The following is a 12,595-nucleotide window of genomic DNA, read 5'->3' as shown; positions in this document are numbered from 1 at the left end:
GTACAAGGTAAGCATGTTATGCCTACGACTAAGTAAATGGGCATGCTGACGGCCACCCATTTCAGCCAGGTGCCTTTTGGGGACCCTGAAAACAGCTGCACCCATGTGGCTCAGCCCAGGGACAGGGATCAGGAAGGGAGTGAGAGAGAGGGAGCACCGAGGACTGTCCCTAGAAAGCTGAAAACCTGTAGAGTCCTAAAGTAATGACTTATCTCCAATGAGCTGCCTCAAATAGCAGCACATTATTCCAGTAGAGCTTTTGGAAAACACTCCTCCTTAGAGACAATATAACCAAGTGCAGTCTGAAATCTGGGACCGGACTTCTGTGTGGTGATATACCTCAACTGGGAAGATGTCATGGGGAAGTACGGGGCTCTCACTCTACCAAACACCACCTTGGCCACATCTATGGCTGCCTGACGTGTCCTGGGAGAGCTTTATTACTAAACTTAGGGGTTGGTTAGATGTGAAATATGTGAGATGTATTCCTGAGAGAGTAATATTTCAAATTTTTATTATTCACTTACAACTTACTGAAAAAACTAAAATTTGCTATTTAACATTCACAAAACTAAGGAAGTCTAAAAGAACTTTAAGTCCTATACCTGCATTTGTGGAAGTTGGATTTGAGGACACACAAGATCCTCAGTGTAAGTGTCTGGGTACAAGCAAAATCCCCAGGCAGTATTTCAGACTTGCAAGGTAGTGGGCATGGTGAGACCGAAGTCAAGGTCTCTAAACATTAAAGGGGGACCCAGGTAAGATCTGGGTTACAGATGAAACAAGCAGAGCATTCAATAAGGTGAATATATGATATGCTAAAAGGCGGATTGGAAAATAGGATAGCACAGTAGGGCAGAAGGGCCTAGAGGCCCAAGAGGGGTGGAGGGAATCTGTGGGCTGGTTTGGGGGGACGGACTGTGGACACACCCTCTTGGAGGGGCACCCTCCCCCACCCTCAGGAACCCTTTGTGACTGCACAGTGCCCTGTGATGCAGGCCTGGCAATAAAGGCAAGTGCACTCTCAGAGCCCAGTTGCCTCAAGCAGCTTTGCCACTGGGAAAATGGGACTCAGCCTGCTTGTGAACAGCCTCCCAGAGCTTCACCTGAGCTTCAGCTTAGCGTCTTTATATAGTAACCTCAACCTCATTTACCTCGGTCTGCTGTGGTTGCTGCTTCTCTTCTTCATCTTCCTCCTGGGGATTCCCTCCACCCCAACCTTCCGGCGCCATGAGCACACGCACAGGGTAAGGAGCCCCGAGCGAGCCCCACCAGAGTTCTTCACTGTCCTTCCCGCTTCCATCCCCGCATTCCTACATGAGTTTGGTTGAGTCGGAGAGACACGGAAGATGGGACGTCTGAGGAGAGAAAGGAACATCACTCTCCAGGGGGAAGAGACCGGCAGGGCTAGGGGTTCAGGGAGCACCCGGTTTCCATGTGAAGCTCACAGACCATCTGGGCCTGGTGGCAGGCTCCTGGCTCCACACACAGTGATTCCCTAGTTCTGGATCGAGTTATTTAGAGACTTTGGGGCCTCTGTAGGACATCGGCGTTAACCAGCACTTCATCATGGGGCATACTCCCCTGTCGGGCATCACTGGACCAAGCCTCTGTGTCGGGCTGGTCAGGAGAGCAGTGCTGAGCCTCGGGGAGCCTCCGAGCGCCTCTGAGCAGAGGCTGAAGCCTGGGCACCGCGCCAGGTTACAGGGCCATCAGAGGGACCCGAGATGTGGCTGCAGGTCTGACTCTGCGCCCTCGCCGAGCAGAGGGCCTCTGAGAGTGCCAAGTGTGGACCTCCCAGACAAAACCCTCCTTGAGCATTTCAAAAAGGAAAAATTAAAACATTTCAAAGGTTTAAAATTTGGTAAAAGGAAGGAACACAAAGTTCTACTAATTGAAATGAGTTTGGTTGGCTCAGAGAGACATTACTCTTAGATACTGAATGTCTGAGTTTCCCAGGGAGAGGAGAGAAATGAGTCCCAATCCCTCATTATTTTTGTTCTCAGCGTCGGAGCAGAGACAAGAGGAGAAGGAAAGGTGGGACACAGGAAGGTAAGGTTCTGCCTGTACCACCCGAGCTCCCCAAGGGTGACCCTCTCTCTCCTTCCATGAGGAACCAGGTCCATGATCTCTGTCAGTTGGTAGATAAGCCCCTCTCAGGAAACAGAGTCCTCAGAGGAGAGGCTCATGGAGACAGTCAGAACCTGAGACACTTCTCAGTTTCTCTGCTCTGCTGTCCCTGGGAACAAAGCAGTGACGGACCTGGACCATGGGCATTGCCCAGTAGATGTCCAGAGTCCAGACTTCTGTCTCCTGACTTTGGGAAAGTTCTCTGGCTGCAGGTGATCCGATTCCTCTTTGTTGTAACCACTGACGTCCCTGCTGCACAGAGTGGTTTTGAGCATCAAAGGGGGTAATGTGTATAAAAGCACTTTACTAATGAAGCCACACACATGGGACCTTACTAATATTATCATTGACCACTTGACCTCATCCACCAATTCCTGGGGCTTTCAGAGTCTAGCACCCCAAGGGTCTCCCACATGGGGACTCCTGGGTAATGCCCGTGTCTGCCTTCATTACATGTAACACTCTCCTGGTTTCCCAGGTTTGAGATATTACCACAGGGAAGAGCAGGAGAAAAGGAGGCTGATTTCTGTCCTGAAAAGGTGACTGGTCTTCCCCCCTTTTTCCCAATCTCTCTCTAGCATGCTCTATGCAATTCCAGGGATTCCGTGGAGCCTTCCACAGTCATGGGCGGGGGTTGCCATAGGAACGGGAATGTGAGTGAATGCCTTGGGGTGAGTGCCACTGAGGGCATTGTGAAGTCATGGATGTGGAGCAGTGTGAAGGGGCAGCAGGCCAGTAGGTCCTTTCCTTGTTCTGGTCCTGGCTGCAGCTGTGTACCTCCTGTCTCCTGCAGCTCCCTGGGCCAGCATCATGATACCATCTACTTTCGTCAACTTTTGTGTCCAAAACCCTCCTGTGAGGTGTATAATAATGCAACCACTGAAACCAATCGGCTGCTGTCCTCAGAGGCCCTCAAAGTTTCTGTTCCCTCTGTGTCCCCTGTGGCTTCCACAGCTCCTGTGACTGAGCCACCATTCACGCAGTCCTCTGCCTTCTCAGCAGTCACTCCAGGAGACCTAATACCACCTCCTCTGCCTGAGCCTTCCCCACCTCCCCCCTCCGTTCTCTCCCCTAACCCAATGACCCCCTTGGGTAATTTTCTGTCACCCTCACAGCAAGGTCAAACTCTGCCTTCAGAGCCTTCTCCTCCCTCGGAATCCAAATTCCCAGTGAGCCATTCCCCACCCCAACCCAAAGACTTGTTGTCTTCAACCTTGACACAATGTGATTTCCATCAAGAGTTGCCTGCCCTCCATTCTACAAAGACCTCTTTTGGAGGAGACCCTGCAGCCAAACTTATAGATCCTCGACACCTCTTATTTCTCAGCCCTGATGAGCATGACTCAGTACAGCAGTACTCAAATCCTAAGATCTTGGAGGACCTTTTAAAGCAAAAACTTATCCAGCTTTTCTGGGGTCTTCCATCTCTGCACAGCGAGTCCTTGCCCTCTGCTGTCCATGTCTCAAGTGACTATTCCTCAATCTTTATTTTCAATAGCATGTCAAATGCGTTCACAGACCAAGAATCCCGAATACTTCCTTATCATCTGTCTCCATCTTTGCCTGAGGTCTACCCTCAGCCCTTGCCTCAAACCCTGCCCCAATCCCAGCCCCTACCTCTCACTCGGATCCAACCCCAGGCCCACCTTCAATCCCCACACCCAATCCTTCCATCCAGTCCCATTGCCCAGATTAGGGCCTGTGGAGTATATTTCCATAGACCTAAGAGTGAAACAGAACGTCTTACCTCATCTGAAATACAACACCTGGAATGTAATGTGTTGCAGAAGAAACAAGAACGTTTGTGGGGTTTACCCTCTGTGGTTCAAAGTTCTAAGAAAGACTCCTGTCCATCAGTTCCCACCTCTCCTTACCGTCGGCCCTCTCAGGCCCATCTTGCAATCTCCATCAGTCCTGTAGGGTTTCCTCTCAGCAGTGAACTTCGAGAGAAATTTGAGCATTACCTTAGAAAGAGGCTCATCCAACACCGGTGGGGCCTGCCCCACAGGGTCCGTGAGAGTCTGTCACTGATGAAGCCTCTGAGAGAATTTTCAGACATACCTGAGTCAAAGAGCAGTTGTGGCTTCTCATGGATCTCTGTGGATAAGGGCCAGAGTAGCAAAAATCCAAATGTTGGACTGAGCCAACCAGGAAACTTCTACGAGAGGGGCTCAGAAATGTTTCAGCTAGACCAGGATGAGGGGAAGGGTGCGGGACACAGCCAAGAGAATGATCCAAAAGTTCATCTGTCGAGTGACTCAGAGAGATCTTCAGATAAGGATGTGGGAAATGACTCTGACATGATGAGTCTGTCAGGAGAAAACTCAATAGTGTCAGGGCAGCCTGGAAGTCAGAGACAACTGGAAAAAGGCCTGAAAGCACATCTGAGCAAGAAGTTTGAGGAAATCAATGAAGACCAACTATCTAGAACTGTACATAGTTCACAGCACACTACCAAGCAGACACTTCCTGTAAAATCCAACACCGAAATAAAACAGAGAAGCTTGCCACCATCAGTGGGTGGGGACAACTGTCTGGACACATCCCAGGAGCTTTTTTTCCTTAAGTCTGGTACACAGCAGATGCTGGAAGCCCACATCACCAAGTTTCGTGTAAGGATGTTGAGGGGTCTTCCCACCAAAGTCCTTGAATCCCAAGAAGTCCTCAAATTGAAACATGCTTCATCCCATTCCTTGATGGATCCCAACTCTTCCTCCTCAACCAAACTGACTTCTGAGGTGAACGCCAAATCTGGGGGCTTCATGCCCCTGAGAGGAAGCTCTAAATCCCTTCATAGGGATGAGGTGGGAACAGAAAATTCAGCCACCGTCCTGGATCTTCCTCTACCTGCCGCCTCACTTGTGGGCAAGGAAGGACAGGGGACCCTGAGACAATCACCTGCTGATATCAAACACGGACTTTCAGAGGCAATTAGGAAAATTTGGAATTCCAAACCGACTCTTCTGCCTGTCACAAACAGCATCAGTGGCAAAACAAATCAGAGACATTCTCTAATAGCCAACATTCAACCCCCAAAGCTGTCTGCAAGGCAAGCAGGGACTGGACATGAGCCAGAAACTAAGAGGGTGAATGCTAGCGACAGAGCAGAAATACAACAGGGCACAAATAGAGAGAAATCAGAACCTGCTTCCATGTCCAAAGTGTCCAGGGCAATAGTCAGGGCTGAGGAGCTCGATGCTCTTCAACCCAAAACTGGTGACGTTTTGACAACCAGCAAGCTGGGAATCTCCCAAAGGATAAATGTGAATGAGAGTGATGGAGACACTGCTGTGACCACTGAAAAACCATCAAAAATATCAGCTCCCCAAGATCTTAACTTTTCGAATCTTAAAAAGCAAGTAATTGCTGAGTTAAAGCTGAAGTTGGAGGAGAGGAAGCACAGACAGGCCCAAGGCCAACCCATTGACATGTCCCATGACTCAGACAGCTTGACTTACAAAGCCTCCCTGACCCATGCTCAGGGTGTCTCCAGTGTGGACAAGGCAACTCCCCAGGTGCTCCATGTGCACTTGGAGGACAGAGGAGTCAGTGTGGACCCGCGGCAGGAACCTTGGCTTCCTAAGAGCTTGTTAAGGTCGTGCCGGTATAAGATTTTCCCACCATCTGAAAAGAAAATGAGTCCCAAAGGCTCCAAATCAGAAGAGCATGGTGCAGGAGATGCGGGGTTGAGAATTTTCCAACCTAGAAGGAAGAGATTTCCTTCTCAGGACACAGCTTCAGAGAAGGGACAGTCTCCTCCTGATAGCCTTTTCCTAAGTAAAATGAAGAGCTTTTTTCAATGGCTTCATCCTGAAATAAAATGCGAAAAGCAAGAAAACCCTGAGGAAAAGGGCAGCCCCATATCCTCTGTGCAGAGCAGAGGCCCAGTTAAAAGCAGAGCTGCCTTTCCTGGAATGATGCAAGTTAACAGAGTCATGTCAGACTTTGGGAAGTTCCGAAAAGAGAAACTGGGGCTCTGGCCTACAACAGATTCCACCTGCCCTAAAGAGCCCCTTCCCTTTGCAGAGAAGTTTGGGAAAGCTCTGCAGAAGGCACCAGTGCAGGCCCAAGCAGAGCTTGTCCAGGGGCATCCTTTCAGCTCCAGGGCTCCCTCCTGCAAAGTGACAAATACCGAGCTTCACCGCCAAGCACCTGTCTTTGCTGCCCAGAGCTCTACAAGTAGTAGACATACCAGAAACGAGGGCAGACACCCCCAGAAAGTTGTGGCATTAAAGGACCAGCAATTATGTCAGAAGCACCCCCAATCTATGCCCTGCAAGGGGGCTATGCCTCATCCAAGCCCCATCTGCAGGCCTCAAGCTGCCCAGGGGCCTCCTGCCATTCTCACCACTGATGAAGGCACTGTGTTTAGAGGTCAGTCTGCACGATTTAGACATGCGATGCTTCTCCAGAAGTTCTAGGGGCAAAAATCCCCCCCCCCCAAATGTCTTCCTTGTGAAGAATATTGACTTGCCTAATAAATGTTTCTCTAATAATAGTGATGTCTTTTCAGTGTCCAGTGTTGGGGGCATGGGTCTGGGGAATCTCAGGGCTTGTGCTTAGGGAAAGAAAGGAGTTCGTTCAGCTCCTGATTGCTTCCTTTGGCTTCCAAAAGTGAGCAGCCCCCTGGAGCTCTTGGTGAGAAATAGATATCCTGTGCCCCCCCCAAAGCCCACTTCCTCTCTGACAAAGTTTGAGGAGATGGGCTCTGCCTCCTACTGCATAGCTTAGCCTTGATGAACACGGATAGCAGCCCACACCTTCCCCCTCAGGGATGCCTCATACCCTTTAGGGCATAGGGAAGACAGACCTTCTACATCTGAAGACCAGGGTGGGTATATTTTTGAGAAAATATCAGTGAAGACAAGACAGTGGCTTAGTCATTATTAGAAGTCAGTGATCAGAGGGCCCCACAGGTGGGTGAACCCTGAGTGGGAGTGTTTGGGGGGATATTGCTGCAGTGGATCTTGGGCTGGCTGGGGTAAGGTCTAGGAATGGCATAGACGCTGCTCAAAAATCTTCCTTGCGGGTCACATTAATGTGTTGGGGAAGCATCCTTAACCTTGACACTGAAGTATGCCTACTGGAAAGTCACCTTTGGGGGGTGGTTCCTGACCCTGGGCATTTTTCCAGGGTGAGGGATTAATGATATTTTTTTTGCTGAGCAAAAGCATCACTCAGCTACCAGTGGTAGGAATGTTAACCAGGCAGCCCCTTACCGCTCAGATAAAATAAAGCTGAAAGGAAAAGATGCCTTAGAGTGAGCAAGAAAGTAAGAACAAATGAGGAGGAGAGTGACCGTGCTGGTGGAACAAAGGTTTATGCCTCAGCAGCCCCACATTGGGACACTGTCTTGCTTCCAGCTTCTCAAACTGACCTAAGCTCCACCTGCTGAGGATCAGAGCACTGCACAGCATGCTGACGCCTTACACCAAAAAGGCATGGGGCTGTTCCTTGAGCACTAAATATTGGCAGGAATGTCATCAAGCACAGCATCCCTGTCTTTGGGAAAGATGATCTTGGTGCCTTCCTTCCATCCATGCTTGATGGAAATACGTAGGATCTTGCCCTTAGTGTGTACAGTTCACCTACCAGGATGGAGATAGCAAAACCACCTTTGATACAGTTTTGGTGGAGCTGTAATAAATCTCCCAGAACACCTGCAGCTCATGAAGCACAGGTGAGTTCTAGACTATGCACCAGGGTTACAGACACTTCAGGGCTCACCAAGGACCTCCATGGAATGCTTTTTCTTTTCTTTTTTTTCTTTTTGGCCAAACCTGCACACATGCCCACACTTACTGTACTCTGGAGGGAAGGCAAATCCACTTGTACAGACTGAAACACAAAAATGGAATGTGTCCTTGTGAGCACTTCAGGTAGCTTTTCTAGTAAGCCTTATGAATCCTGAGTGTAAAGAGAAAAAAGCACAGATGTCTACCACAGCCCCCTCTCACTGCCACACTTGTGTCATCTTGTCCAGAGTTATGCCATTGGCCTTACGATGTCTGAAGCTTGGGATCAGAGGAAAAATGCAGACTTTGTGAAAGTCCTAGTAGGGACAAAAAAGTGGAATGGGGCCCAAGGCAGGGAACTTGAAGGGGTGAGCAGGCAGTGGGGGGCTCTAACACCCCTATGGACAAGCAGCCAAGAACCCAGCCAGCCAGTTCCTACATCATCTCCCTCAGGGTCCCTTACTTCCACTCCAGTGCAGTTACTGCCACAGCGTAGAGCTTACTACCAGGAACGCCTCTGCCATCGGGAATAATACAGTGTGACCACCTGCCCTTTGGCCCTGTCCCCTATCCTGCCAGCACAGATGCCCACTAATTTTCCAGCTCCAGGTCATTCATTTTTCCACTCACTCCCTGTCAATCCACCAAGCTCTTGTCTTCCTCCCTTACTAAGGTAGACTTGATGGTCCATCAGGCAAGTTGACATTTAAAAATCTCCACTACAATGGGCCCCTTCCAGTCCCCTTTAATCTTTCCTTTCTGGCAAAATTTCAACTTTGTCTTTTTCCAGAAATGTCTTCCTGTAAGTAACAGATCACTATGGGATTAAATCTCACAGTTCTCCTGGTGCCCTGGAACTACCTGGAAATCACTCATTCATCCCACCAATAAAAGCCCCCTGCTTACTAACAGGTGAACAAAACAAATGGAGCTTAGGTCCCTGTTTCCTGAGTCTGTTCTCTCCCCAAAGCTACTCAACTCTATTTCAAATCTCACTTTCCTCAAAGTGAGGCCATATCCACTTGCTCAACAGATGTGCTGGACCACTGTTCACAGAGGCACTAGAAGTCATGACATGGGAACTTTTCAACAAAACACTTTAAAAAAAACCCAGAACACTTTCACATTCTTCATTCTTCCTTTCCTTTTTTCTTTCTGTTAAAATGAAAGAGGTTTCCTTCCCAACCTCAAAGGAATGACACTCCCTGAAGTCACCTTACTGAGAGAGAGCTAAATTCCCGACTTGATGGACTGATGCATCCTTGCCAGGCATCCCTTCGCCCCCTCCCTCTCCTTATGAGGAACCCGACACCTTTTGTTTTTTTAAAGTTATTCACACAGAAATGTTTAAACATGCATAAGAGCAGACAGAACAACATATCTTCCCATGTACCCTCACCCTGCTTTCACAGTTACCCTTTGGCATGTGTAATACGGCCCAGGTTCACAGGGACGTGGACCAGCCCCCGAAACATCTTGTCATCCATCTCTCAGAAATATCCTGTGTGCCCATGTCCGAGCTCTCGTTTTTCTTTGATACTCGTCATGTGTGGAACACACTTATGCACCACAGATGTGAAGAGCATTGAGCTTTAAAGGCTTTGACAATCAGTTCTGCTCTGCCTTTTAGACAACCCCGAGGAGTCATTTGATGATTTCTTCTCTCAACTCCATAGAAGAGGGAATCTTACAGAGTAAACCCAGTGCTGCTCCTAATCACGCAGTAACTACGCTAACATGCTGAATGCATAGAACACGACAGAACTGGCATTGGTAAATGTTTTCAAGTATTTAGAAGAAATTTTTTTCCTGTTACCCATGAAAATGACTTCAACACAGTAGATCAAGCTCACTTGTTTTTCTTCCCAAAATGCCATTAAAAGTAAAAGATCAGATGAAAAGATGAAAAGCATCATTAGTCATTAGAAATAATGCAAATATAAAACACTACCAGATAGCAACAGGCAAACAAACAAAAAACAGCTAGAATAAAAAAAGTGTCACTGAGAATGTGGGGAAAGTGGAACCTTCATACATAGCTGGTGGGAATGAAAAATGGTGCAGCCACTTTGAAAAAGTCTGGCCCTTCCTCAAAATGTCAAACACAGAGTTACCATGTGACCCAGCAAGTCCACCTCTGAGTGAACACCCATGAGAACTGAAAACGCCCGCACCAAAACCTGTAAGCAAATGTTCACAGCAGCAGAATCCAGTATTCATCACAGTCAAAAGGTGGGAACAACCCTAACGTCCATCCACTGATGAACGGAAAATAAAATATGGTATATCCGTGCCATGTAATATGTTTCGGCAATAAAATATTAATACCTGCCGCAGCACGGAGGAACCTCGAAAGCACTGAGCTAAGTGAATGAAGCCAGTCACAAATGATCACATGTGACCCCATTCATATGAAATGCACAAAACAGAGAAAATTAGAAAAACAAAATATATTAGTGGTTGCTTAGGGCAGGGAGTGGGGGTGGGGAGGAGATAGATGTTAACAAAATGTTACCAGGTTTCTTTCTGAAGCCATGAAAATGTTTTAAAATTGGCTGGGGACACACATATCTGGGAATATACTAAAATTATAAAGTTATACAGTTTGAATATGAATTATACGGTATGTGAACTATATTTAAATAAGGTAAAACAAGTAAAGGATGTAAAAAGAATAAGTACTTGAGAAGGACAGTAGGGGAGAGGGAAGGTGAACGGTGTCAGCACGTTTCTGGAGCTGGGCCGGGGGAGCGGCTGGCGGGGGGCGCTGGCCAACCGCGCGCAGCGCCAACCCCAGGGCACGGGACTGGCGCCGGGCAAGGACCAAGGGGCTCCCTGCGGTAAGCATCTTGAACTTCTCGTTCTTTCATTGCTTTTGTTTCATATTATGTATAATTTTAAAACATGTTTTTATTCTTGGCGGGGTCATGACCTCCAGTAATTTGTAAAATCCTTCTGAAAAGTTCTGCGCTTCCGACGTGCAGGGGGCGCCGGCTTCGTGCCCGGGACGGGCCGCCGGTGCCGTCAGGCTGGCATCGGCTTCTGGGCCTGGGCACGGCGGGGGTGGCAGCCGTGGAAATCAAAGCTAGAAATCTCAAAGGCCACGCACAATTCAGGAAAACCACCAACGGTCCATTTAAAAATGTATTTATTTGAAAATAAACTTGTAGAAGAGTTGCATGCACGGTAAAACCAGAACCCCCTTAACCGGGTTTACCTACTAACATTTTGACTCATTTGCAGTTTCTCTCCTCTCTGTCTCTGTCTCTGTCTCTGTTTCTGTCTCCTTACCTCCCTTCCCTTTCTGCCTACATATGTGAACACATACACACACCTATGAAAACTATGCATGCATTCCCGCAGACTTGAGTTCATGCATCACGCACTTTTTCCATCAATGTTTCATTGTATATTTCTTTAAGAGATTCTCTTATGTACAGTACAGTTATCCCCTTCAGTAATCTAACATTTGGCATAAAAATGTTAATCTCCCATTCATAGTCTATTTATCTTTTTGTCAATTTATCAAGTAATGTCCTTTGTGACTTTTTTTCAAAACCTCCATTATGGGATTCAGTCTAGGAGCACACGCTGCACTGAGCTGTCATGGCCTTTAGTCTCCTTGGATCTGTATCAGGTTCTCAGCCTTCCCTTTTTATGTATGACAAGGTTATTTTTTGAAGAACGCATTCAATGTGCCATTTTTAAAATGCCTTCTCACTTGGAAAATTTTTGGTGTAGCTTTTCTTGTTCAGATCATGAAGGATGATTTTCCATCTGTAGTCCTAGGGACCTTAGGGACAGACGGGACCAGTCTTGCTAGAAGTAAACGATACCAGAAGTACAAAGGTAAGTGGAGGGGTTTTTCTAAACAGAGACACCTCTGGCAGTCAAGGGAGGCTAAGAGGGGGAGGCTAACACTGTACCTCGCTTTTGGATGGAGACAATGGGGAAGCTGTGCATGCAGGAGAAGACACACACAGCACGGAGCTGTCATTACTGGTAAAACATCCTCATATGGGAGGGAGAGGATGGGGGCCTGGGGCCAAGACTGTTTCATCAGCCTCAGAGGGAACACAGGCAAGAAAAGTAAGGAAATGACACAGGGCTTCATCTCAGCAGTTTATAATCTAAATAATGAAGCTGTAGTGGTTATAACTATTAAAGAATTAGCTGGCATGGGGAGAGGAAGTAAACACATACACAATATTAATAAAAACTACAATATTTCTTACCTGGATTCTTGCAGAAGCCTTCTTACTGGTTTTGCTGATTTTATCAGTCTCCTCCACAGTCTAGTCTTAACAACAGGCAGATGTCATTTAAAAAGATACGTCAGATCATGTCACACTTCTACTCAAAGCTGTACTCAACTAAAAGAAAAAGATTTTACTATGGCCTACAAGGCCCTGTTAGCTCTAGCTTTTCATGAATCCCTGACCTCATTCCCTCTGCTTTCAATGTCATTTGCTCAACCCTGGCCACTGAGCTTTCTGTTTGTGGTACCAAGCACACACACCATAGAGCATGTGGTATGTTCTTACTGCTCCTTGGGGCATTCTTCCAGCAGATATGCATGCACTCAGTTTATTTAGTTCCTCGCCTCATTTAGGTTTTTGCTCAGGTATCTGTCACCTTCTCAATAAGGTCTTTCCTAGCCACTCTTGCCATAATTGCAATTTCCCCTTCTCTGTTTTACTTTTTCTCCATGTTATTTATCACAATCTCCA

The 12,595-nt window shown here is 47.5% G+C and overlaps 2 protein-coding genes across 2 annotated transcripts in view; both read left to right on the top strand.

Annotated features, from left to right (window-relative positions):
* Nucleotides 1–2,417, top strand: part of LURAP1L (leucine rich adaptor protein 1 like) — a 165,116-nt gene extending 162,699 nt beyond the window's left edge. Inside the window, exon 2 of the mRNA XM_087822667.1 lies at nt 2,007–2,417. Within this exon, the coding sequence (XP_087678793.1) occupies nt 2,007–2,417 (411 nt within the window). The remainder of the gene's footprint in view (nt 1–2,006) is intronic.
* Nucleotides 2,418–2,729: 312 nt separating this feature from the next.
* LOC107545516 (spermatogenesis-associated protein 31D1-like) lies at nt 2,730–6,551 on the top strand. The gene has a single exon (XM_016223617.2). The coding sequence runs from the start codon at nt 2,754–2,756 to the stop codon at nt 6,549–6,551; it is 3,798 nt and encodes a 1,265-aa protein (XP_016079103.2). The 5' UTR covers nt 2,730–2,753.
* The last annotated feature ends 6,044 nt before the right edge of the window (nt 6,552–12,595 follow it).

The sequence above is a fragment of the Miniopterus natalensis genome, chromosome 12 (genome assembly GCF_054644295.1).
Source record: "Miniopterus natalensis isolate mMinNat1 chromosome 12, mMinNat1.hap1, whole genome shotgun sequence".
Taxonomy (NCBI): Eukaryota; Metazoa; Chordata; class Mammalia; order Chiroptera; family Miniopteridae; genus Miniopterus; species Miniopterus natalensis.
The sequence above is the reverse complement of the archived record's forward strand: the minus strand, read 5'-3'. Positions and strand labels throughout refer to the sequence as shown.